Source organism: Hemibagrus wyckioides, linkage group LG25 (assembly GCF_019097595.1).
Source record: "Hemibagrus wyckioides isolate EC202008001 linkage group LG25, SWU_Hwy_1.0, whole genome shotgun sequence".
NCBI classification, from domain to species: Eukaryota; Metazoa; Chordata; class Actinopteri; order Siluriformes; family Bagridae; genus Hemibagrus; species Hemibagrus wyckioides.
Genome location: NC_080734.1, coordinates 12,526,710 through 12,548,520, shown reverse-complemented (window position 1 = coordinate 12,548,520; position 21,811 = coordinate 12,526,710). Strand labels below are relative to the sequence as shown.

The following is a 21,811-nucleotide window of genomic DNA, read 5'->3' as shown; positions in this document are numbered from 1 at the left end:
CATGGAATCAGCCATTAATTTGCCTTTTAAAAGCCTAAAGAGAATATGATCTATTGTGCATAGCCCATGCTTGGATTTTCCTCTTTGTTCTTGCAGCCAGCAGCAGAGCTGTGAGTAGGTTAGGTTCTGGAGGTTCATGATCTCGCCTCTCCTTTGAGATCTTTTAATAACATGCATGAATATATGCGTTTGATTAGCATGTGCTGAATGGCAAGCGAGTCCTTTTCCTCTGCTGTGTGTTGTAAGAGGCTTGTTGAGCGTGTGTTCGTGCTTATTTTCTCTCTTTCAGCTGGAGCCTTTGTGCTGCTGGTCTCTAATAAAGAGCACAATTTATTCATGAAGGTGCTGGCTGAGGACAAGAGAAGACAATAAACCCCAATAACAACAATAAATATCATCGACATTAGAGCCAGATTCATTATTAAAGAATACAAATTTTTAAATTTGTCACTAGAACTGTTTTATCTACTTATTTTTAGCACATGCTCTCAGAAAGTAAAGCCATGCTAAAAATATTGTGTTGTTTTGTTGCTCACCCTAGTGTATTCTCTGTGACCGTCTTGTTTCTAGCTATTGTGGATGCCCTCTCAGACCCAAAGAAGTTCCTTTCCATAGCAGAGAAGAGAGCAGATCAGATGAGAGCTCTTGGCATTGAAACGGTATGCACATCGTACACACACTCTGCTCTAGCACCTGTACTTGTGCTGCTGTCTGTAGTTCTAAATAATGTTCTCTTCATGTAGAGTGACATTGCAGATGTGCCAAACGAAATGTCCAAGAACGATAAGAAGGGCAAAGTGAATCAGGTGAAGGCAAATGTGACGCCTCAGACCAGCTCAGACATGGGTCAGACATACAGCAGCACTCAGAACAACAGCTCTGAAAACAAGAAAGGTAAAGCTGATCAGTGCAAACCTCTTACTTGTCGAAATAGTAATTGTAAAATGGTACAATTGCGTACAAAAGATAACACAAATTATGTTTCTGTCTCATGTGTTCAGCTAATAGGAATATATCCTGTCTGCTCCAGAGAATAATTGAATTACTTTTACAATTAAATTAATAAAAAGCTGGAGAAATTTGCACTTTGTCATTTAATTTAATTTTGCGCTTATAATGTAACAGATGCTGTGTTGGACATGAAGTTTTTCTGTTGCTGCTGAATGACATGCTGAATATTTTGACATTTCCTCACAGATTCTGCTCTCGTACACCAGGTGACCATTGAGGACCTGAAACAGATGAAGGTGATATATTTTCTGCTTTGGTTCATTGTTGTGAATATGTGGATATGACTACTACTACTACTATTAATATTAATAATAATAATAATAATGAAAAGCTAAAAGGAGCAATTGGGGGGCCAAGCAATTTTTGGCCCCATCCCTCAGCAACAGAAGAAAACCATACATTGTTGGGCCTATGAGATTGAAGCTTAAAGGATCTTTAGGTCATGCTAAGTTATGTATGACAAGTTTTGTCTATATATGCTAGAGTGTTGCTGAGATATGCCCTCACTTCCTGTTTGGCAGCTTGTCCATCAACATCACTCTATGGACATCCATAGATTTCAATGTGGACATATAATAATAATAATAATAATAATAATAATAATAATAATAATAATAATAATAATAATGATAATAATAACCACAACAATGACAGCAATTTAATTTTTTCCTAAAAATAAACTGATCTGTTCTTCTCTTCTCAGACATACGTTAAACTGATAAAGAAGCAGCAGAAAGAGCTAAACTCTTTGAAGAAAAGACACGCCAAGGTAATTTGCACACTATTACTATAGACAGACTTCACAACACAGCATCCCATTCATTTCAGTGAAGAGCTCATATCACACGTAGCCAGTCAAGCAGCAGCTTTATGAGGGTTTAATTAAGTCCAAGTAAATGTAGAAGTATACACATATCCAAATGGTGCTTTCACACTCGAGATGTTTTCTGCTCCTAGTGCCTTTTATTGTGTCTGTTAGAGGGTGAAAGCTGTTTACAAACCCTTTTGTCTCTAGTCTAACTAAATTAGCTCGCATATCCTTGGTAAGAATTTCCCTGCAAAAAAACAAGCCTGCAATGATAAAAGGAAAAATGTACATTTCAGTCAGTTCTCTTTTCTATTTACACTTTTCTTTAGATGCCTAATTTTTTAATACACATCTTCTTGTATCATCTTATCACCTAATCAAAAACATATCAAAGTCTATTTTGCTAACCTTTGATCTGAACTCATTAGAATTGTTAAGTTGTCAGGCTCCTTCACTGTGTGTGTGTGTGTGTGTGTGTGTGTGGTACCGTTCCACTTATCCTGATAAAGACAATATTGCTGTTTATGCAGCAGCTTGTATTTCCACTGATGTTGTTCTTCTCTCTTAAGGGACGCATGTAAATGAGACTTTGTAATCTTATTTAAGGTTTTTCCTTTTTGTTTTTTTTTTTTAAACTGAGCATCTATTTTCAGGACCACAATGCCATGCAGAAATCCCATTGCACCCAAGTGGACAAGATGGTGGCTCAGCATGACAAAGAGAAGTTTACACTGGAGAAGTTGCTAGAGAAAGCAGTCAAGAAGAAGGGGTAATTAAACGTGCTAAATGAAAAATGATTATAAAAGAAATGCCTTGTACAGAAACTTCTTTATTTGCCCGGTTTTGTCCACTGCAGAGAAAACAATTGCTCCGAGTTAAAGAAGGAGATTGCAGTAAAAGTAGAGACCCTCACATCAGACCACAAAGCAAAGGTACTTCACCAGAACCTCATTATGTATAAATACTGTTTATGGAAAGCCCCAGTTAAACAACACTCTGGAAAAACAGCATCTAAATTTACATAATATTAAAAAAGTTTAAAGGTGAGGGGAGCAAATAGGTGCATGACACTGAATAAAAGTCCTACATGCCTGTGTTTACTCTTAAAAATGATCAGACTGAATCATTGAATCAAATCGAATAAGCTACTTGTATACAATAATTAAATGTCATTTTAGGAAATATGTATCTCAGTATAATTTAAATGGAATACTTGAGATCTTATTTCATTATATTTCTATGAACAAATCCATACTCTTCACCAAACTGCTTATTACAAATCATTTTATTATTAATTATTACAAAGACTCTTTACTTAGGCAGCCAATTCAATTCAATCATATTTTTTGTGAATTTTATCCCATCCTATATTTAACCAGATCCAGTCTGTATTGGATTTATGAATACCACAACTAGTCATTTATGTACAGATGCTCCCCACTGTTCTGACTTGCTTCTCACATACAATAATGAAAAGCATGACGTCATTAAAATACCTAGAAATTCAAATATACAAGGGCGATGGGGTTAGATTTCAATTAAGTTCACAAGAAAAATTGTGAACACAAAACACTGGGCTAAGAAACAATAAAAAAAAAAAAAACCTAAACATTTTCAGTTAAATCAAGTTTTACTTTTTTAATACCTTTGGACACAAATATATTAGAGCGGTTATGAGACAAATATTCCAAATGAATTTTGATTACATCTTTTGATCCATGAGCCAGGAGTGTAACCAGTGTGTCGTCCCACAGGTAAAGGATATTGTAGCCCAGCAGACGAAGGAGTGGTCTGAGATGATCGACTCTCACAGCACAGAGGAACAGGAGATGAAGGACGCACATGTGACGCAACAGTGTGAGCATCTGAAAAAACTACTGTCCACCGTCCAGGAGCAACAAACCCTCCAGCTTAAACTTATCCATGAACGGTGAGTGTGTGATTGTTTGTTTTTGCACCAGTAAAATACGATATGCAGTTGCATAAATGGCGGTGGATTTTAGCTCTTTTTACAATAAAATTTGTAAATTGTTGGCTTAGTGTGATTCTCTGTGAATTAGATATGTTGTTACTTATTATTAGGAGTTTAATGGCTTTACATCCTCAGTGTTGGTGAGCTCCTTGGCAGTGTTTATAGCAACAATCATTCAAACATTAACATTGCCTGAATTTCTTTAACTGGAGATAAATTATGCTTGTGCCTTACTAGGGGCTCTAGACATTCTGTCTCTCTTGACAAACTGCCAGCAATGCAACAGACAAATGACAAATTAATGGAAAACCAATATAAAGTGACTTATTTAGGTGAAGGGCCTCCCCCTAGCCATCAGAACAGCTTCAGTGCTCTTTGGCATGGATTCTGTACATCTCTGGGTCTATTGATCATTCATCAACATATTTCTTTTAAATGGTGTATTGATGATAGTAGTGGTCAGCACTCACAAGGATTGAGATCTGGTGACTGAAGGCCATAGCATTAGATTTAAGTCATTTACAATAATGAACCCTCTCTCTGAAGTCACTTATATATTAAATGCTGAACTGAGTCCAAAGTGAGGTTGCTCGGCATCTCTATACATGCCACACAGCATAATATTCTAGTAATTATAAATTTCTTCCATCATTTATTCAGGTTTTTTCTTTGATTCCACTGTATTTTGGAAAGCATTCCATGAACCTTGCATTAATTATAAACTCAAAAAGATGCAGCAACCTGTTAGGTAAGGAGACATTCATTAGCAAAAGATTGATTTGATTGATTTCTTTTCTGTTTCTTTACACAGGCAGAGCAAAGAAATGAAGGCTAATCAGGCCAAGACATCCATGGAGAACAGTAAAGCCATCAGTCAGGACAAGAGCATTAAAAACAAGGCGGAGAGGGAAAGGTACATACTAGTTTCAGCGTGTGATCAAAGTCCATGCTTGCATTTGTTTGTGTAATGGGTTATCTGATATCTGATTTATTTTATAGGAGAGTGCGGGAATTGAACAGCAGTAATACGAAAAAGTTCCTTGAAGAACGAAAACGGGTAGGATGATTGTTTTGTTACATTAATTATGAACATGTATTGGAACAATGCCGACAAGTAAATTTAATCACATGTGATGTACAAATGGATAATGACAAAGAAAATGAACAGTTTTGTTTATACAGTTGGTGACATGAAATTTTCACCAGATGTTGGGAACAACCCATGCAAAAAAACATGCAAAGAAATTAAACTATAGATGTCCATAAATAAAGTTATGTGTAATAATGTGAAATGACACAGGGGAAAAGTATTGAACACATGAAGAAAGGGAGGTGCAAAAAGGCATGGAAAGCCAAGACACCAGTTGAAATCAATCAGTAATTAGAAAGCAATCCTGCAGTGCAGATTAATATCAGCAGCTTCAGACCCAACTGATGGCCTATAAAAAGGTTTATTATTACAAAGGAGTCACACAAGAAAACATCTCATGGTGGCTAAAAGCAAAGAGCTCTCTCAAAACCTTTGCAACCTTATTGTTGCCAAACATACGGATGGCATTGCTTACAGAAGGATTTCGAAACTTCTGAATGAAACTTAATTTATGGACCTCTATGGTTTGATTTCTTTGCATGTTACGAAAAAAATGTCAATAGCGCCATGAGAAATATATTTACTGGTGATGTGTTCAATACTTATTTTATTCGCTGTACATATTTGAGACCTCTAATGAACTCTAAAGACGTGTTTTTGTCTCTACAGTTGGCAATGAAGCACTCAAAAGAAATGGAGCAGTTGCAGAAATCACAGCGTGAGCAGCTGGAGAAACTGGAGAAGTTCATCGAGCAGGTATGTACCCTGGAGTCCTGTTTTTTTGAATAGTACAGTGAGACCATCTAGATAGAATTTAAAAATTGTTTGGATTAAAGGTCAACACCCTCATCATTTCATTTTTTTATTTTGTTTGTTTTCTGTTTATGTTCCATTACACGTGTTATTCTCCCATCCATTTACATACAATTTACCTTTTTTTTAAACAGCTTTTGAAATCACATCATGCAAACTCTCAGAGTCAAGGTAGGCTCACACATTCCTCCATTCTCCTACGATCATGTGCTTCTCTTTTGTTCAGTCCAGTCTTGTACACTAATGTCTTGATTTGTTATTGTCCCTGTCATTTCTGTACTATTAAAGTTGAGGTTTATTTACTGTGTTAAGTAGGTGGACATTTAGTGCTGATGGAAATCTTACAGTATTTTATAAAACTGTACTACCTGAAAATGCCTACTATTACCTGTTAGACACTGAGAACTATTTTTCTGGTACCTGTGAGCTTCACTTTATTTCAGTGACACAAATCACTTGTGATCGCTTATTCAAGCTACATGCATCAGTCATCCTGTTCACACATAATTAAAAGATGGTGTGACTTTCTTTGTTCTTGGAGTAACCAGCATGGGGTAATAAAATAACTAGAGTTTGGAAGAAAAACCATAACTGAAGCTCCTCCTATTTCCTTGATAACTCCCATTATATTCCCATTTACTCATTTCACTCGTTGTGATAAAATTTCCCACCATCACCTCCACTCAATTCCATCTCGCCTTAAATAAAAGGTAAAGTCGCCTAGCTAAAAAAAAAGGTTGTGTAGTGCAGCCTTTAGTGCATTGTTTTTCACAGCATGTCCCAAATTGTTTTTTTCTCTTAAATCACAGCAATATTCAAATATCATTAAAAATTTTTATTGACTGAAAAGGGACACATTAGACCTTCAATTCCCTTATACTTCAGTTTCATGTTGTGTAACAACCACAAAAGAAGTTAGATCTTGTACTGTAAATACTAATTTATAGCAGTTATAATACAAAACACTACTTAGAAGTTACTAAGAAGTCCACTATCAGGAAACTTGGTGATGGATTTATTGGTAATGTTACACAAGCATTGATTCTGAAGACCCCTTTCAAATAAAAGCTAAATTAATGTCCCTTCACATAAATTCTCAACATAGCAATGATTACCCACATTATTCAATACATTTATTTCATGCATCCTCCATACAAGTTCCTGTGCAAGTTGTTGCTGTGAAAATGATGTGCTTTTCACAGGGCTCAGTGGGGGATGAGGCACAGTATTGGGCTCGTATAACCTCGAAAAGACATTATATATTTTGAAGGTAACAAAGTGCAGGAGTGCATGTTGGCCACCAACCAGCTCAACAAAACCTGAGAGCTTAGACCGGGACGCTAACGAAGTAGTTTTGGTGCACAGCTCAGTGGCGCCAGTCTCATGGTTAATTGCTGGAGCAGTGCACGTGAGGGTAGTAGTGCTTGTGTGACACAATGTGGGGTCAACTGTGTAGGAGCTTCAGGGCGTTAGTCTTAACTCAAAAGGAAAATAACTCAAAATGACCTTCTCTTAGGCGAACATAAATGCAACAAATTATAAAGAGGCAAATCGCTCTCAAGTTAGTTATCGCAAATATTTATCGCACAATTAGATAACGTTCTTTCTTTACTTTTGAACTCACTTTCTTTTCCCTAAATGTTTTCTCTTTACTCCTGAGCTCATTTTTCTTCCTATTCCCCAATATTTTCTCTCTAATTCCAAGTTTTATTTCTTTTTAACATTTTAAAAAATACTCAAAAATCAGAATAACGTGATGCTACTCTAATAGCTTACTGTCTGCGCGCTGAGGGCTTATAAAGAGGCGTGACCAGGTGCAGCATGTTTAGGTTGATTACCTGCACAAGAGCGTTGCGTAGCAACCGGTGTCGGGTCTGGTATAAAAGCCTGTGCAGGTGGCCACGGATTTGCCTGAAAAGGCACGCACGGTGTTGCAAAGCTTGCAGGGATGTTTATTAATATTTACTTCGCATCCAGAACTCCTCTCCAAACCATGCTGTTGTAGAAAAGTGATCATCCATTTGTGCTTTCAAACAGTGCTGTGGTGTAACTGCTATTAGCATTCTTTCACAAGTGGACAGTTCTATGGAAATATGTGAACGGGTGAATGGATTGTGGTGTGATCATTTTCAGAGCTAGTCATGAACAAAGCTACAAGACAGCATCTAAGAATCACTTCATTAGCTGTGCCATGGGCTTAACACGAATATTTGATGCTAACGAAAACATGCCTATGAAATAGGTGTGAATTAGGTTTGTGAGCTTTAAAAAGTTTTAGACAGTGTTCCAGTCGAAGTCATTTCAGCATACTGACTCAGTTTAAGCAGAAATCATTGCGTTGTATGCAAATGATTTAGCACTGTGAGGGGAAATAAATGTTCAGATACAAATGTACCTTATAATAAATAAATATTGTAAGATATATTCAAGAATAAATATTCTGATACTAATGTAGTTTATTTAATGTACTTGCAGTGCATTTATACACTTCACATTTATGTCATTTGTTCTTATGGGGGATTTTATTAGGAACACCAATAAACCATCAGAATGGAAAATAAATGTAATCTCAGTGATTTTGTCCGGCATGAGTGTCTGTGCTAGATGGGCTACCTTGAGTATTTCTATAACTGCTGATGTCCTAAGATTCTGACACACAACAGTCTCTAGAGTTTACTTAGAATGATGCAATAAAGAAAAAAACATCTACTGAGCAAATGCCTCGAGTTAACAGTCCAGGCTGGTGGTGTTATTGTGTAAGGAGTGTTTTCCTGACACACTTTAGGGCTGTTGATACGAGTCACTTGAATGCCACAGCCTGTTTGAGTATTGTTACTGACCATGTGCATCCCTTCATGGTCATTTTAACTAATGGATACTGGAACTAATGGATAAAAATGGTTTCATGAACATGTATAGGTTCAGTGTTATTTAGTGACCTTCCCTGTAAACAGCTTTAAGTCTAATAGAAGATGATTGGGATGTTGTAGAATGGGAGATTCTACAAATTGCATTGCAAAGCAGTTCATTACTTATATCCTTTGTATCTGTTATTTCTTTTAGATCATCCTGCAGCTCCTTTTGATTGACTGTTGGTTTCTCTCTTACCTTTCTTATCATTGATCTAAGAGCATGCTGTATAATGTTGTATGGTACACCTATCCAGGGATGATTAGTTGTGATTCCATGAAATTTTCACCTGTATATTAACAAACCAGTGATGACTTTGTCTTTGGTCTTTATGTTCAAGGTCTTTGCTGTGCCTCTGTAGCTTTTTTCCGTTAGCAGGTTTTAATAATGTCGTCTCTAAAACTTTCACCATGATTGTTACTGGATGAATGACCAATGCTGTCTTTTATAATAACCCAAGAACATTTTTTTGCAGCATTTATATCTAGAAGTATATTTATTTGTTTGTTCACTTTTTTTTATAGTGTCTGAATACTTAGTACAAAGTCTAAATACACTGTGTGTAAATAAATTGGACAGATGCCCTGGAAGTATATCATGAAATAAAAGTGCCCAAATACTATTTCATTATTATTTAATATTATTTCCCCTCACTGTATGTATGGCCTTACTCAATAGAACAGCATATTAAAGTAATAAATAAACATGCTTTTATTTGATTTAATAAGACACTATAAGATGTAATGGCCATTATAAATAGAGGTTGTGTGCCTATGTGATCCTTCCAGGCCAAGGACATGCAGCAGATGGTGAAGCTGGAGGCGGAGATGGACCGCAGACCAGCCACAGTAGTTTAGCCGCTCCAGCCGTCAACTGAGTAACAGAGAGACTCCTTCTCTACACCACCATCCTCAGCTCCCTTGTTCTGTAAATTTTCATGAACTCTGAACACTTCTACTCCTCATTGTCCTCGACTACTCTGAGCCTCCTGTCGACCTTTTGTGGATCTGTAGGAACTCCATCAGGCATGGAACGAAAATGATGGCTCCACCCCAATCAAAGTTCCACCGTTGCTCTGTTTTGCTCAGCTCCTCCCCTCTGCCTATATCCAACCAGCCCCTGACGCCGACCTCCGTCTTTAGTCCATCCTCGCTGCTGAGGTGCTCCTTCTTCTGCAGGATCTAGGCCGATGCTGGATGCACACACACACACACACACACACAGCAGTGTTTCTCTGCCATTGCCAGTGCTCACAGTACGAACCAGAGCCCATTCCTGTCATGGTGGCTCAAGAAGGACAGAACTCCAAGTGTTCTTTTTAAGCCTTTTAACTTATGTCTCAGTGGTACTAGATTATAGTAGCAGCACCAGGCATATAAAGGCGTAATTGAAACGATTTTAGTTGTGTTCTTTGTCAGCACAGATTTCTGTAAACAAGTTGAGAAAAATATCCTGAGCACTTTATCTGTGATAGGCTGTCAAAGAAATTTGTAGCAGTGCACTCGGTTATACCGGTGCTAAGAATAAACAGTTGAATGTCCAAACACTGTACTGAGGATGAAACGGTCTGATGTGAATGAAACCAAACAAAGAAATGCATTGCTTCATTTTTAAGACTTAATTCTATTTCATTTAATTTGTTATCAGGTAAAAAAAAATTGTTTTTAGTAATCTTTTAGCACTGTTTGGTTAGAAATACCACTATGAATTTTTTTTCTGTTTGCAGATACATTTTGACACTGTACTGTACCTGTTACACTGTATGTTTGTTCGCACATTTAAATGTAATGAGAGTTATGGTGTTGACATTCCATGATGGACCCAAATACCCATGTGATCCAAGGAATAAGAGAGGAAATATTTCCCTGAGCTACAGGAAGCAACAATTTGCACCCCTCAAAGTCAATTTGGCAACATTCACTGAAATTGGCTGAGTGCAATAATGATGTGGATTGAAGGAATAGGTGCTGGTCAGCAAAGGCTCTTAAAGGCACTTGGGCCATTATCTTGTAGTCCAGTCATATAACTTGGTCCCTCTTGTGTTTAAAAAAAAAGGCAGCTCCTGCTTTGGGCTCTGAAGCAGGCAACACATCAGTCTTCAATTTTTACAAAACATAAAATATTTGCCTTCAGTAACAGAATAGGCCACTGCAGTGAAGTATGATGCCACTATGTTTCGCTCTTAATAAACAATTTCCTGTTAAAATCAGATTAGTAAAGGAAGTATATTGTATACAGGGGAAAGTATGAATGTAGTTCATTTCACCAGAGGGTTTAACAGTATGCTTATTACACAAGGGCTCTGGGATAGTGTACATGTTTGTTATGGGAATGCGACTTAACACCAATAAGTTATTTTCTTTCCTTTTTTTCCAATCTTTGAAAATCAAGACTGGTACCTATATTGTGCTTTCACTACATATCTATTATGGAATAATAAGCAAAGTGCTTTTAAACTTAAACCCATTGCTTACAAATGTGCCACTTGATGTCTGTTAGGATGTTTAAATTATTTTACAAATGGAAAATGCCAAAATAAGGGGTTATTTATATACAGATATATAAATATATAAATAAACATTAATAAATATAGTGTGCAGTTCAAAAAAATATATTTCATGTTAGAGGCTTTTTGCACTAGTTGGCTGTTCGGCGACTTTCATGTAGATTTTTTTGCTATACAGTTTGCAGAGAAAAAAACTTATTTTGCAGAACAATGTTGCTTTGAAATTCATCTGTTTTTATTGTTTGTTTGTTTGTTTGTTTTTTTTAGCTAAATGCAGCTAGTCAATGGACCATTCTGTGGGTGTTTTTGTATTTATATTGTACTTGTCAAAATTCTAGCAATGGGAACTACTAAAATACTGTTGTTATCCTGCGACTTTAATACTGTTTTATAGTATGTGTACCAATAAACTATACAAGTGTTACATGAAACCTAGTTTTTTGACTGACTTATTCGATGGAGGCAATCAGGACGTTAGAGTGAAAAGTTATTCTCAGGATGATGCCTATAGCATGAAAGATAATGTATTTAAATGACACGTTCTGCGTTATGCATGAGCTGAATATGTTAAATCCACACGTTTCCATGGCTTTCAGATGTCTTACAGTTCATAAGCACATTCAGATGCCAAATGTATTCATGTTCTCTCTCAAGCCCTTTTGCTAATTACCGCATTAATGCCCGCGTTTAGAAACTACAAAGTCCGCAGATGGTGTTGGGGTCGCCGTGGAAACGGCACAGCACCGCGGTTATAAAGAGACGCGTGAAGATGCCGCGATCTGGAGGTGAGAACTTTCTTTCCACTGACCTGCTGCTCGGTTCAGGCTCCACCATTCAGAACAAAGCGTCATGCTGAAACTCTCCGAGAAGTCGGACTCAAAAACCGACACCAAAATACTTCTTGACGCCATCTCTAAGGACAAAATGCACCTAGCTAGGTTCATCCTGGACGCTCTGGACGGTAAGATCGTGGACTCGAAGAGCGACGGCGAGCTCACTCCGCTCATCTCGTCTGTGTTTTTGCCGGACTCGCGCGCCAGGGCCAAGTTCATGACCCTGCTTTTACAGAGGGGCGCTAACGTGAACCAGCAAGACGAGTGTGGGCGCACGGCGCTTAGTTACGCGTGTGAGAAAGGCTACCTGGACGCCGTGAAGATGCTGGTGAAGAACAACGCCGATCCGGAGATTGTGGACGCATGGGGAAACACTGCGCTCATGTACGCTGTCGTCGCTGGCCATTCGCTGGTCGTGGAGTTCCTGGTGAAGGCCTTCAAACGGCTGGGGCTCCAAATCGACCGCCAAAACAAAGTAGGTAACTCGGCAGTGGCGGTGGCAAAATACTTGGGCCACACCGAATGTTTGTCTGCGTTACTGAGCAACTCCAAAAAAGCGCACGATCAAGACGCATTAGATGAAAGATTCGCACTTTTGCGTGCCAACGAGGGCGAGGACACAAACACCGAAAAGAAAAAAACATCTGAAGTTTCTGACACGCACCAGAGCAAAAGCTCGAGCCGGAGGAAATACCCTAATTTATGGAGCAGAATGATGTCCATGGACTCTATCGAGGAGTTGGAGAGAGAAAGTGAGTCTGAGAAGGATCGATGGCCACTATCTCCACAAGGCTGTGCTTTTTCAGGTGTGCTTACTCCTAAACCGCCTCAGCGATCTCGCGTTTCGCAAACTTTAAAGCAAGTAGCGGAAAGCTGCCTGAACAACCATCTGCCACCATTATCCAGAGGGACCGAGCTTCACAGCCCGGCTTCACCCAGGACGCCCAAAATCCACGCGCACACAACCGGAGCTCTATCCGGTCCGCTCGGTATCTTGCTCACGCCTATTAGGAAAGCCAACAGATCAGACTCGGATAAAGAAGACGTCACTGCGATGAGGTTTGATGACAGCTATTACCGGAAACGGTGCAGTTTGCCCACCAGCGCCCTCGGACCAACACCGCCTGAGCGGCCACTGCTGAAATCTGCACGCAGAAGCAAACCTACTCCTAGAGGCTTCACTTCGCCCCCGCATGTCGATAATGCAGACTTTTCCGCCACTGCGTTTTCTGTCTTGGGCAACAGGTTGCTAAGGCGCTTCACTTTGCCCGAGTTAAAAAAGGCAGGAAAAGAAGTGAGAGAAGGTTGCGGCGCGCACGGAGAAGGCTGTGAAACGGTTGCACGGGGCATGCCGAGGTCCGAGACCTTCCCTCTGAGCACCAACCACCCGCAAGTAGGAAGTAAGCCGAGTATAGACAGCATCAGCGCAGTGAAGTGCGAGTTTGACTTTCAGCTCAAAGCCAACTTTTAACCGCGCTGCTACGTTTGCAATGCTGTCACGTGACGCGGCAGGGGACGAATCAGTTGCTGAAGTCGAGGACCTGCGTTGTGTCACGCCGACGAGTACATGGATGTTTTTTAGGCTTTATGCTTAAAGCATGCCAGAAACTGTTCTTATTAACCCTCTTTGTATTGTTTATAGGTTTAGATAAGAGTCGGTCATTGAAAAGAACAAAAAATCCTGCCATAACCTAGCAGTGTTTTATTTCAATCCTCTAATGTATGACTTGTCAAGGGATTTGTACATTAATAAAAATGCAATGCAGTGTCATGTTCGTTAAGCTTCAATGCGCGCGTTCGACAAGTTTAACACTTTTGCGTGTTATTCAAATTCCTCATTATTCTTTTGTGCTGCAGTGGAACGTGAAAGTAGACTAGCCTTTCACTCCATTCTCGGGTTGATCCCAGTAGAGAAATCAAGGAGCCCACTGGGATTTATATGTGTGCATGACCGTATGGACACTTTCTCAGCCATGTCCTCTCACAGCTGAGTTCCCACATTTACAACCCTGCGTAGATAGAGCCTGAACACACACACACACACACACACGCAAAGGCACAGGACAGCAGCTGCAGTGTTGCCTCCTCGATGGAGTGAGGAGGGAGGGGAGAGTAAAGGAAGGGGTGCAGCGATTTCCTCCAGCTCCCCAGCTGAGAACCCAGATATGGAAATCACAGCATTGCGGGAGTAGTGGTGGTGCGTCCTCACCTGGCCAACTTACCGGAACTTCCACCACTGATAAAATCTCCTTTTGGGGTATATGTGTAGTGTAGACTATATTTGCAGCACTTTTTCCTCTGTTTTCACTTTTTTTTGCTATCCTCACTGTCAGTGCAGCGCGTTTAGAGTACCCCTCATTAAGCGAGTTCGTGCGAGCAGTGACCGGATGCTACCTCACTCAGGAGACACCCGGATTTTGCTGCATCCGCAATGATCTGAGTGTTACTCCGGAAAGTCGTGCAGCGTGTCCGTGGTGCATTTTTTCCACCCAAACCTTCAGTTTTTTTACTGTCTCAGAGACTGCGCGTGGGTCAGCATGGAGTGGCTAAGATTCAGCACCGTGGACAGCGCCGGAGTTTTCCTCTGTCTCCTTTGTAAGTAGCGCTTAAACTGCGGCTGCGTCCCAAACCGATACTCGATATTCCCTTAACTAAAGATGCAAAATACGTCCCACAATTAGAAGCGTTTGTAGTCGCATATATACAGTACTCTAATTTATTACATTATACTGTTATATATTGAAATATACAATTTTGTAAGTACTTCAGTGCCAGAAAAAGTATATGTCCGGTAATGTCCTCTCAGATATACAGTTGTGGTCATTAAGCTCTAATGTGCTTTATGATGTTCCTTATACAATTATGTCCTTACAACTAACAGTACCCCGGATAGCATTACTCTTTTAATGCGCGTTTGTAGATCCAAAATCCCAGGTTAGTGCCTATTTTGTGTGTGTATTGTATGATTATGAAAAAGGGAGAAAGTGCTTGATGCAGAAGGACTTAGGAAACTGGTATGATGTTCAGAGCTCAGTAACATGAGCATGCTGGCTTAACTGCAGGCACGCTGTCGGGGGTCTCAGTTGTGGCAGAACAGGAAGTGGAGAATCTGTCTGGTCTCTCTACAAACCCAGACAAAGACATTTTCGTGGTGCGTGAAAATGGGACGACTTGTTTGATGGCAGAGTTTGCGGTGAAATTCGTGATCCCCTATGACGTGCTCGCGCTTAACGGAATAGACGTAAGTTTTCTCACTTAAACACAGTCTGATTACCATGTTTGCCTCATTTTAATCCATACAGTAGTTCCTAAAAGTACATGTTGGTGTGACATGGCTCTTTTGATGGTGTGATTGGTTCCCAGTTGATCACGGAGCAGGCGGCTGTCTCTCTCCCTCGTGGTGCGCAGATCGCAGGCACGTGTGGAAGCAGCGAGGCAGAGCTGCATGTCTCCTGGAGCAATAACGCCTACACGTTCCGCCTGTACTTCATCAAGGTGCGCAAATTCCACCCGAGTGCTTCTGTCTCGCACAGGGTCAGGAATTAGTCACTTTCATTATTATTATAAACACTCACTGAGGGGATGTAGATTACAGATTCATTTGGATATGCGCCCTGGGAGAGTTGCGCCCACATTGTGCGCCTGCGTGTTCGAACACGTGTGTGACTACAGGCATGTTTTTATCCAATGATTTATATTATGAATAGCTATTACACGACAGCTTGGTATTTGTGAGTATATTTGGGAAAAATATTTTGTCAGGGGGAAAAAAGGAACAAAAACACGTTGTGTGTGTGTGTGTGTGTGTTTAGGAGAAACACACCGTGAGAAAAGATGGGAAAACGAAAGAGAGTGAAGTGTGGAAGATAAGCAAGGTTCAGCTGGTTTATGACACCTCTGAGACAACGCACTTCATCAACGCATACAACCGTGAGAACACTTTTTCCCACTGTGTCACTGTTTAAAGTGTTAAATAATAATGTATAATAAAACTATAATAATAATAATAATAATAATAATAATAATAATAATAATAATTATTATTATTATTATTATTATTATTATTATTATTATTATTTTAATCTTATACTCTCTTTATCCAGAAATCTTTTGTGCGCACTATGCGACATTATGCGCAACTTTACTGTGAGCACTTTCCACAAGGTTTTTAAACGGTTAATGCATTCCTGGTCAACATACTCATCATAATAAATGTAACAAAACTTGGTAACTTTGGGTAACTTTGCGAATTTTTTATTATTAGTGTTATATTTTTTTAATGGCCTGCTCAGCTCAGACGAGAACACTGCAGTGCACTGCGCAATTCCTCTGCATCTGCGCGTGATGTGTCGTTAATTCTCCACTCTTTTTCACACATTGAGAATCACACCCTTCATTAACATGATTTATTAGGTTCCAGCAAATCAGCAACAAACCTGATTATATATATATATATATATATATATATATATATATATATATATATATATATATATATATATATATATATATATATATATATATATATCAGGTTTGTTGCTGATTTGCAAAAGACAAAATAAAATAAAAGATATATATATTTATTTTATTTTGTCTTTTTCCTGTTTATTTTATTTGTATGTAGGGTATGAGAGTGGAAAAATAACTGATTTTTTCTCATGATGTTTTCTATTCTGTAATTATAATGATATATGTATATAGTCTTATGCAGTAATGATGTAATAAGGCAACACTGAGGTAATTATTCTGTAATATACAACATATTAAAATTACTCATGCAGGGATGTAGATTAGAAATTAATTTTGATACTGGCCCACACGTTAAAGAGGCCATAAATGAATCTCTTCAATGGAACTAGATGCTCACATGATGTCAGGATTGTAGGTCGATTTTGACATATTGTCTGGTCCCTATACAGCTTTTTTCCACAAAGAATGCAGCTTAAAAATGAATAGCCCAAAGATAATGTATCTGTTTTGTGTGTATGTGTGTGTGTGCATGTGTTTACCTGTACAGCGGGGAAACACACTGCCAGCTCGCATCATCTCTCAGCCTTGGTGACACCAGCTGGCCACTCGTACGTGTGCGCAGCTCAGCAGACCCTCACCCTCATCTCCAGTGACCATCAGAAAGGCATCACGGTTTCCATGTCTGACATCCAGATCCAACCCTTTGACATCAAAAGCGACTTTGTGTTCAGTGAACGTAAGAAACACACACACACACACACACACACACACAAACACACACACACACACACACACACACACACACACACACATACACACTCACACACACACACACACACACTCACACACACACACACACACACACACACAAACACACACTCACACACACACACACACACACACACACACACACACACACACACACACACACACACACACACACACACACACACACACACACATACACACTCACACACACACAAACACACACTCACACACACACACACACACACACACACAAACACACACACACACACACACACAGGAATGTATGAGAAAATACTTACTGAAAAATAGAAATTTGTGCTCTTACTGTGTCCTTTTTACTTTAAACAGTAAGGATTTTTTTTATAAATATTAATGGGAATAAGTTTCTTTTATTCAGGGTAATGACTTATCCCTTTTAGAACTGTTAAACACCTCTATTTTGCAAGAAAACCAAGTGCTAAGAGTAGAATAATACACACTGTCTAAAATGTCTCCATACTTAGAAGAGATTCACACGTTATTATAATCATAGAAAATTTATGTAGCAAAATTCAAATGTAGATAGAAAATATCCTCTACATGATTTCCGTTTCTTTGAAAACATGGGTGAAGCTGTCTCTCCCACACGTGGTGAACTCATGTTAACACACCTGGTGTTATGCATGTAATTGCACATCCATCACAGTCTTGTGACAGATTACTGAACCAGCCAGGAGAATGATTTCACTCTTCTTTTATCAAAGGCATACTCTGAAAGGCTATCTGGGAAATAAATGTTATATAAACTAAGTATGAAAAATGTAAGATTTTTTGCAAAAAAATAAATAAATAATAAAAGTAATAATAATAATAATTTCCCCTTCATATGGAGACACCATGTATATAATATAATATAATATAATATAATATAATATAATATAATATAATATAATATAATATAATATAATATAATATAATATAATATAATATAATATAATATAATATAAAACAGAATCATTGTCATGCTACTAAACTGTACTTTATATCACTATTTTTTAAACACTGATCCCATATAGCTTATTAAATCAATAACCAAACTACATCTATTCTGTACATTTGCAGGAAACACTTGCAGAAAGTGAGTTAAAAAGGACATGCTAACTTCTGTCTCAGATGTGCTTCTTGGACTAGCAGTTCCTAAATATTTCTGAAAACGTCAGCATGCCTAGCATCTCTTGGGAAAACATGGAGTTGTAGTAGAAAACCTCCTTCACCTTGCAGTGTAATAGTGAGAAGAGATTAGCCGAGTGTGAAGAGCAGGACTGTAGCGTGAGGTCATTGGAAATTTATCGTCATTCCCATCTTCTCCGGTTAATGAGGCCGTCAGCTTTGTCCCCTTTACACTCGTGTGATTTACAAGCCCAGTAAAAAACCCAGCCTGCTGAACCAAGTCACTTTGTGCTGATCATGCACAGTGTGGATGTGAGCACAGTGCTGCGTATGGCAGAGCTAGCTGATGTCTTCTCTCCTGGTACTTTGTGTGTGTGTGTGTGTGTGTGTGTGTGTGCGAGAGAGAGAGAGAGAGAGAGAGAGAGAGAGAGTGTAACACATTTTACACAGACACATTATTCATTCAGAGGTCAATGAGCCGTTTCAGATTAGGCTTCTAATTGCTTACAGAATGACTTGTGCAGTGCGGTAATCCTCTGTATGCGCCAGCAGAGTCGTTGTAAAGGTAATCCTCTTACTGCAGAGATCACACAGGGGTCTAACAGAGCTAATATTCTGGACTTCACCTTAAATGGCGAGAGAGCTGGTATTTGAAAATGGCTTCCTAAGCTCCACTGGAGGGTGAAGATGTGACTAATGGGATAGGTGTAAATGTTGAACATGAGGATGATATAACAGGAGTGAGAACTAGAGAGAGGAAAGCCTTTTACATAATGGCGTATTATTATATCACAGTGCAGGGTCTAAATTCTGCAATTCTCTAATCATTCTTTAAAAGCGATTAGAAGATTGGACAAAGTAAATGAGACGGGACAAAACATGAAACAATCCACAATCATTAGAATGGATTTTGATATAATAATCTCATCAATGTATTATAAACAAGTTAGAAATGTAAATATTTTAAAATGAAGACTTAAAAATAAGAGAAGGAAAAAACTATGAATATGTCAAGCTAAATAAGCACTGGTTTAAATCTTGATTTTAAATGTCCAATGAATCTCATATTCCTCTTGATCCTTTAAATATTTATTCTGGGTGAGATAAGAAAAATATATATATGTAAAATATATAAGTTATGCTCCAAGTGATCTAAGGCTTTTTTCAGGCTATACGATCCTCCCAAGTGATGCATTATGCATTTATATGTATTCTTAGCAAATGCTCTAGATGGCATGAATATCCTAAGGGTTATTATAAATTATATTCCGGATCATTCTGATCTGCTGAAATATCATACCTTGAAGGCACGAGTATTATTGTGCAAAAAAACACTTGTGTGCCTTAAAGCGGCAGAATATAGGCTCTGCTTTATTAATGTACTTATTCAGTGCCATTATGAGAGCTAACATTTTGTCCTCCTACAGCGTATAAGTGCATCACAGACCAGCGTGAGCGGCTGGAGGAGACTCTGCCCCTGGTGCTGGGGCTCATCCTGGGCCTCATCATCGTCATCACCATCACTATCTACCACTTCCATCTCAAACTGACGGCTCATCAACCCCAGCTGCCCCGCGACCGCTCCCTCTATAAGCACATGTAGAGACTGTCTATGCACCGTGACCAAGGCCTGCCATTGGGGGAACACTCCGATATCTGCAAACATTTTGCTTGATGCTTCTGGGAAAACTTGATGAGTTTTTCCGCCATTAATGTCCGCTGCCTAATAGTCTGATCCCTCGTGTTTGATTATTTTTTCTTAAATCGATCATTTTGCTGATAAAGGCGTTGATAATAATGCCATCTAAATAAGATATATTTGACACATTGTTCAAATATTTCATGTTGTGTCATTGCCATGTTGTATAGCTCAGTGTGTAAAGTGTGCTAAACTGAAGGGGTTTCTGTTAAAGTGACAGCAAATACACGAGGAAGGTATTTTGAGATTAGATAGATTATATGACATGAATTACGGTATAAAGAGTTAAATCATGCGAAATTTGTGTGCAAAATTCTATTCAAGAATAAACTATTTTGTGTGTGTCCAATTCTCTCGTTTTCATTTGATGTTTGCTTTACATGCATTTTTTACACACCCAATATTTTACCACCATTTATACCTCTTCAGAATTTGAAAAGGTGTCAGGAACAGAAATTAATATTTAAAATAATTCATATCGTCACTTCAGTCATTTTCGTTCATGACATTTTCAATATATTCAATGTGACACAGAAGAGTAGGGTGGGGGCAGTGCTGGATTTTGAGGCTAGCAGAAATGGAGTATTGATCGAACGCTTTGGTTTCCAGCTTGTATTGGAAATGTCATATGAGGAAAATTAAAGAACATAGATGGATGATCACACCTGTGTTTCCCTCATGAACTACAACACTATCATTCTTCTTAACTCCACCACAAGCTTCATTATCCATTATTCAATCAAACCTGTATTGTTGCCAAATAAATGATTTGCTATTCATAATTCTCTCCTTTCAGTAGTTTCTAATGTTAAGTACTATGAAGCAAAGAAGAGACTAAATTGAAGATTAAAGACTTTCCTGTGCTTATCCCAGGACTCCTATTCACAATACTGAACATCCCTACAACCTCTGGTATAGTTATACTTAGAGTAAACAGCAGGATGGGATTTTGGAAAGACAAGTTTTGTCCTGAACAAGGAAAAAAAATATTTTGGCACTTGGAAAAATTTTTCATTTCATTTTATTGTCTGTACCACTTATCAGATCTATCCTCGGGTCACGGGGAGCCTGTGCCTATCTCAGGCGTCTTCGGGCATCAAGGCAGGATACACCCTGGATGGAGTGCCAACCCATCACAGGGCACACACACACACACTCATTCACTCATGTAATCACACACTACGGGCAATTTAGAGACTAAAAGCATGTCTTTGGACTGTGGAAGGAAACTGGAACACCCAGAGGAAAGCCACCAAGCACAGGGAGAACATGCAAACTCCACACACACAGTGACCAGGAGCAAGACTGAAACCCAGGATGCTAGGGGTGTGAGGCACACATGCTAATCACTAAGCCACCGCGTCGCCTTCGCTTGGAAATATATGAACTATGATTACAGTAATGTTCTGTATTTGGGAGCAGTCTTTCATTTAGTTATCTAAAAAAAATACAGAGCATTTAAAGAGGTGATGTGTTTGAGTGGTTGAAGAGAGGTTTCTCTGATGAAGCCGTGCAGAGATGATTTTATTTAATGATTCTCAGCTCTCTTTTTTATTCTGAACAAGGAAAAAAACATTTGCTTTCTCCTAGTGTAGGATTATAGCCTTCTACTGTCTACAGCAGTGATTTATAATCCCACTAGAACAGGGTACTGTATACTCTCTCATCTACTGTATACAGTAATCATTTACAATCCCACTTTTGAGTCTGGCTCCTCATATCGTTTCCGGGAGTTTTCCTTCACTCCTGTCGCCGCTGGTTTGTTCATCAAAGATCGATCTC

General features: G+C 38.8%; 3 protein-coding genes across 9 annotated transcripts in view; all 3 read left to right on the top strand.

Annotated features, from left to right (window-relative positions):
* Window positions 1-10,781, top strand: part of LOC131345970 (1-phosphatidylinositol 4,5-bisphosphate phosphodiesterase beta-4-like) — a 65,539-nt gene extending 54,758 nt beyond the window's left edge. For 5 of the 7 annotated variants that reach the window (XM_058379213.1, XM_058379210.1, XM_058379209.1 and 2 more), the window contains 12 exons: window positions 571-659; window positions 744-894; window positions 1,198-1,247; window positions 1,715-1,780; window positions 2,473-2,588; window positions 2,676-2,751; window positions 3,574-3,749; window positions 4,603-4,704; window positions 4,791-4,848; window positions 5,551-5,637; window positions 5,829-5,865; window positions 9,393-10,781. In XM_058379213.1, the coding sequence (XP_058235196.1) occupies window positions 571-659; window positions 744-894; window positions 1,198-1,247; window positions 1,715-1,780; window positions 2,473-2,588; window positions 2,676-2,751; window positions 3,574-3,749; window positions 4,603-4,704; window positions 4,791-4,848; window positions 5,551-5,637; window positions 5,829-5,865; window positions 9,393-9,481 (1,097 nt within the window). In that variant the 3' untranslated portion in view covers window positions 9,482-10,781. The remainder of the gene's footprint in view (window positions 1-570; window positions 660-743; window positions 895-1,197; window positions 1,248-1,714; window positions 1,781-2,472; window positions 2,589-2,675; window positions 2,752-3,573; window positions 3,750-4,602; window positions 4,705-4,790; window positions 4,849-5,550; window positions 5,638-5,828; window positions 5,866-9,392) is intronic. The other 2 variants (XM_058379214.1, XM_058379211.1) reach the window with 1 other exon arrangement.
* A 989-nt stretch (window positions 10,782-11,770) lies between these two features.
* LOC131345972 (ankyrin repeat domain-containing protein 34B-like) lies at window positions 11,771-13,928 on the top strand. The gene has a single exon (XM_058379215.1). It carries the CDS (start codon window positions 11,960-11,962, stop codon window positions 13,412-13,414), a length of 1,455 nt encoding a protein of 484 aa, XP_058235198.1. The 5' UTR covers window positions 11,771-11,959; the 3' UTR covers window positions 13,415-13,928.
* A 202-nt stretch (window positions 13,929-14,130) lies between these two features.
* lamp5 (lysosomal associated membrane protein family member 5) lies at window positions 14,131-20,378 on the top strand. The gene is made up of 6 exons (XM_058379217.1): window positions 14,131-14,538; window positions 15,006-15,184; window positions 15,307-15,438; window positions 15,756-15,873; window positions 16,961-17,149; window positions 19,758-20,378. The coding sequence occupies exons 1-6, from the start codon at window positions 14,481-14,483 to the stop codon at window positions 19,931-19,933; spliced, it is 852 nt and encodes a 283-aa protein (XP_058235200.1). The 5' UTR covers window positions 14,131-14,480; the 3' UTR covers window positions 19,934-20,378.
* Window positions 20,379-21,811: the final 1,433 nt, after the last annotated feature.

Excerpts from the sequence above, each read along its gene's own strand:
- LOC131345972 (XM_058379215.1), top strand. The coding sequence starts at position 11,960 with ATGCTGAAACTCTCCGAGAAGTCGGACTCAAAAACCGACACCAAAATA.
- lamp5 (XM_058379217.1), top strand. The coding sequence starts at position 14,481 with ATGGAGTGGCTAAGATTCAGCACCGTGGACAGCGCCGGAGTTTTCCTC. Across the intron at positions 15,874-16,960 it reads CTTCATCAACGCATACAACC|CGGGGAAACACACTGCCAGC; the intron begins GTGAGAACACTT and ends TTACCTGTACAG. Across the intron at positions 17,150-19,757 it reads CGACTTTGTGTTCAGTGAAC|CGTATAAGTGCATCACAGAC; the intron begins GTAAGAAACACA and ends GTCCTCCTACAG.